Consider the following 3,544-nt stretch of genomic DNA (forward strand, 5'->3'; position numbering starts at 1 on the left):
CAGGAAGCCGGTGCGTGAGACACAATTCTTCCTTCTCAACAAGAACATTGTTTGCAGAGTCCTTATTTGTGCGTCTCTCTTTCTTCTTCTTTGGCTTTCAGACGGCAAAAAAGTTCTTCCCCATCACCTTCCTGGGTGCCATCACCTGGATTGCGGGCTTCTCCTACCTTATGGTGTGGTGGGCTCACCAGGTACTGTACTGTTCCCAAAGACTCGCTCGCTCCCCACGTGCCATTGGAAAATGACTTGGGTGTTATGTAATCATGACAGCAGTCCCAGAACCCTGTGACATAATCATGATCCTTTAAAAAAAAAAAAACAGAGGCAAGATACTGTCGTCTTTTCTCTTCATTTCCCATCCTGGAACATAAAACCATAGTCTATAACCCGCCCACTCATACGTAGTTACAGCTGTCTTTACTCAAATAGACGGTCAGAGCTGGAGGTTTGTCACCCCCAGCAGTGTCACAGGGAAATTAAAAAAGCTAGAACAAAAGATTAGGCTTGATTCACCCCCAAAGCTTCTTTCTTTTTCTTGTTTTTGCAGGTCGGAGATACCTTTGGGATTACGGAGGAGATTATGGGCCTGACTATACTGGCAGCTGGAACCTCCATCCCTGACCTCATCACCAGTGTCATTGTGGCACGCAAGGGGCTGGGGGACATGGCGGTGTCCAGCTCCGTGGGCTCCAACATCTTCGACATCACTGTTGGGTACGCCATCCGATGTGTCTGGTCTTGCCGGGTTTTTTTAACCGTATTATCTGCCATAACAATATGACCATGAATCCTGAAACCTATGAAACACATGTAATCATGTAACTGAGGTTTACAGGATTCTAAGGTTTCATAGATGAATATGTAGTTTTCTCCAGGTCTGTGTCTTTATATTTTGTCCCCAGTTGAGTTTCATGTGTGAAATGTGAGTGTCTGACCACACAAGGTCATGGTCACCCATGGGTGCGGTCAGAAGGGTGCTCTGCTGTAGTGCCAGGAAGTTTGAGTGCTATGTGGTCTCGCTATACCCGGTCCAGACCTCTAAACATATTGATTATATCTTTCAAGTATTCAGGTTTTTGAGTACTACACCTTTTAGGCCACAAGCGTGCAGGGGGTACTAACATGACATGCAGGTATTATATATATACATAACTGATAACAAGACAATCAAGAATACTTACTGTGATATTTGTAAATGAAAGAGAGAGAAGGTGGAGTTGAAGGGTCAGAAGGTGGTTAGACTGCAAGCATATGGCTATTTCCTGGAGCACTACGTTGCACTTGTATCCCAACACACCCTGGAGTACACCTCTACAGCTTGCTTTAAACTTGAGATACTACACCAAAGATGCTCATGGCATAGTTTTTGATTTCTCGGATTAGAAAAACCACACACAACTGATGTAATAAGTTCTATTTACCACAATTTATTGTTGGGATTATAACGACAGCGTAGATATGGTGGACATAACTCCCTAACATATCACATTAATCTTACATCACTACAGCAAGGTGAGAGATGAAGCAGGCAACCCGATGAAACATGAAAACCGGTTCTCTTACACATCTGTTCCACACTCCTCTTTTTATCCAGAGCATCCTTGTTACACTTGGTTTGACCCGATACAGGTTGTAAAACATGATGAAAGACAACGTCATATTCCATGAAGCGTGACTGCTTATTAACTGTACCGTGTGTTTGTGCATTGGCAGACTGCCGTTCCCCTGGCTCATGTGGTCTTTCATCAACGAACTGAAACCGGTGCAAGTCAGCTCCAACGGCCTCTTCTGTGCCATTGTGCTCCTCTTCATCATGCTCCTCTTCGTCATCATCTCCATCGCCGCCTGCAAGTGGCGCATGAGCAAGCTGCTCGGCTTCATCATGTTCATGCTGTACTTCGTCTTCCTGGTGGTCAGCGTCATGCTGGAGGACAAGGTGATCACCTGTCCCGTTTCCATCTGAGGACCTTGGAGGACCCAGTGACCCCCCCCCCCCCTCGCCACACCACCACAACCCCACCACACCAAAACAACCGTTCTTCTTGTCCGCCATCGCTCTCACCGACCCTGCGGATCCTTCCACACCCCCCCAGGAATAAAAACAGAAGACTAAGGAGGACTGGACGAGCGAATAAAGCCGTTGTTGGCGTGGAGGGATTAAACCAACGTGGGCTCAGGACTAGGGCTCGGCTGGTTTGGCGTTGGCCTAACCTGAGTGGATTTTTGATTTATGATTGTTTAATTAGCAGGTGAGGGGAGGTTCTGTGTGTTTCAGCCAAATATAGAAGCATTATGCATGCCGTTAGTGTCGCTAGACGAGCTTGAATCCAGACCACGCCTGGTAGGGCGAGGAGGACGACCTCCTGTGAACTTTGGGGGGGGGGGAACCAAGACATGCGCTGTATGAAACTCTTAATAATACATGCAGTGGCTGAGCTGAAATTGTGAGCATATTTGAACACCAGACTGAGACGCCGTCGCCCAGAGTGAGTGGGAGTTTGTGGATGCGGAGACCGTGTGGGGGAGAAGTGTTTCCCGTCTGATGGTATCGAGCGAAAAGACTCTCGAGCAACAAGGAACGAACCACTCGCTGGGCAGAGCAACTTCTTCTTATTTATTATTTTGCTAATTCATAATGCTCGGTCTCAATAGCGAGTTTAAGCTTCCCCCTCTTCCCCCGTTTTTCATCACCGAATGTCTCTTCAGAGGATTCTTCTTCTTTTCTTTTTTTTTAATTTTTGGATTCATTTTCATGAAATACAGTATATAGAAGTAGCATTAGATGTACTGTAGCAGTATTAGGCGACGTAGAGCCTTTTCGACAATCCGCACCTCTTATGTTGTTTTGCCACTGAACACACATCCTTCGGATTGTACAGAGTTTCCCACGCTTCGCACGCGCCGACTGATAAAGACAAGAAGAAAAAAAGCCTAATTGAAGTTTAGCCTCTCCAAAATATTACATGCTAGCCTTCAGTATCTTTCACTAGTTGGAGAAAAAAAAAAAAGACGTGAGTACGTTAGGCTCATAAAAGTTCCGTAACGAAGTCAATGTCAAAATAATACATTTTGAAAAAAAAGAAACTTAACAGTGTAAGCGTCATGGTTGATTTAGATTATTCAATGTGTAGTGCTTTGTTCACAGTAGAACGGGGCTCAACTCACCGGCTAGTCGCGCTCCTGGGGTCGTAGCTCCAAGGAGTCACCTGCATGTTAAAGTAGACGCCTGGAGGTGAGTAACACCAACCAACATTTAAGGAGTCGTATACCTAAATGTATACTTTTTCAAACACGTTTCATAACTTCTTAACGCGAACCCGTGCTCAGTCTCTATGTAGAAAGTGTCGACACGTATGGTCAATGATATCTATCGAACTTGTGCAATTTCTTTTCTAATCCAAGGTGCTTTTTGTGTGCATGTGTGCAATCTGCATTTTAAAGTCATCACACAATGACCATTTCTTAGATTCATCTACGACTAGAGGTTACATACCGCCAGTGTTTTGCAACTAATTGCAAAAAGAAATACACACCAAAAACGGTG

General features: G+C 45.1%; 1 protein-coding gene across 1 annotated transcript; it reads left to right on the plus strand.

The window, feature by feature from the left end:
• The first annotated feature begins 6 nt into the window (after positions 1-6).
• Positions 7-3,070, plus strand: LOC116686038 (sodium/potassium/calcium exchanger 2). The gene is made up of 4 exons (XM_032510949.1): positions 7-10; positions 102-191; positions 548-714; positions 1,714-3,070. Exons 2-4 carry the CDS (start codon positions 171-173, stop codon positions 1,961-1,963), a joined length of 438 nt encoding a protein of 145 aa, XP_032366840.1. The 5' UTR covers positions 7-10; positions 102-170; the 3' UTR covers positions 1,964-3,070.
• The last annotated feature ends 474 nt before the right edge of the window (positions 3,071-3,544 follow it).

Source organism: Etheostoma spectabile, unplaced genomic scaffold, assembly GCF_008692095.1.
Source record: "Etheostoma spectabile isolate EspeVRDwgs_2016 unplaced genomic scaffold, UIUC_Espe_1.0 scaffold302, whole genome shotgun sequence".
Lineage (NCBI taxonomy): Eukaryota > Metazoa > Chordata > Actinopteri > Perciformes > Percidae > Etheostoma > Etheostoma spectabile.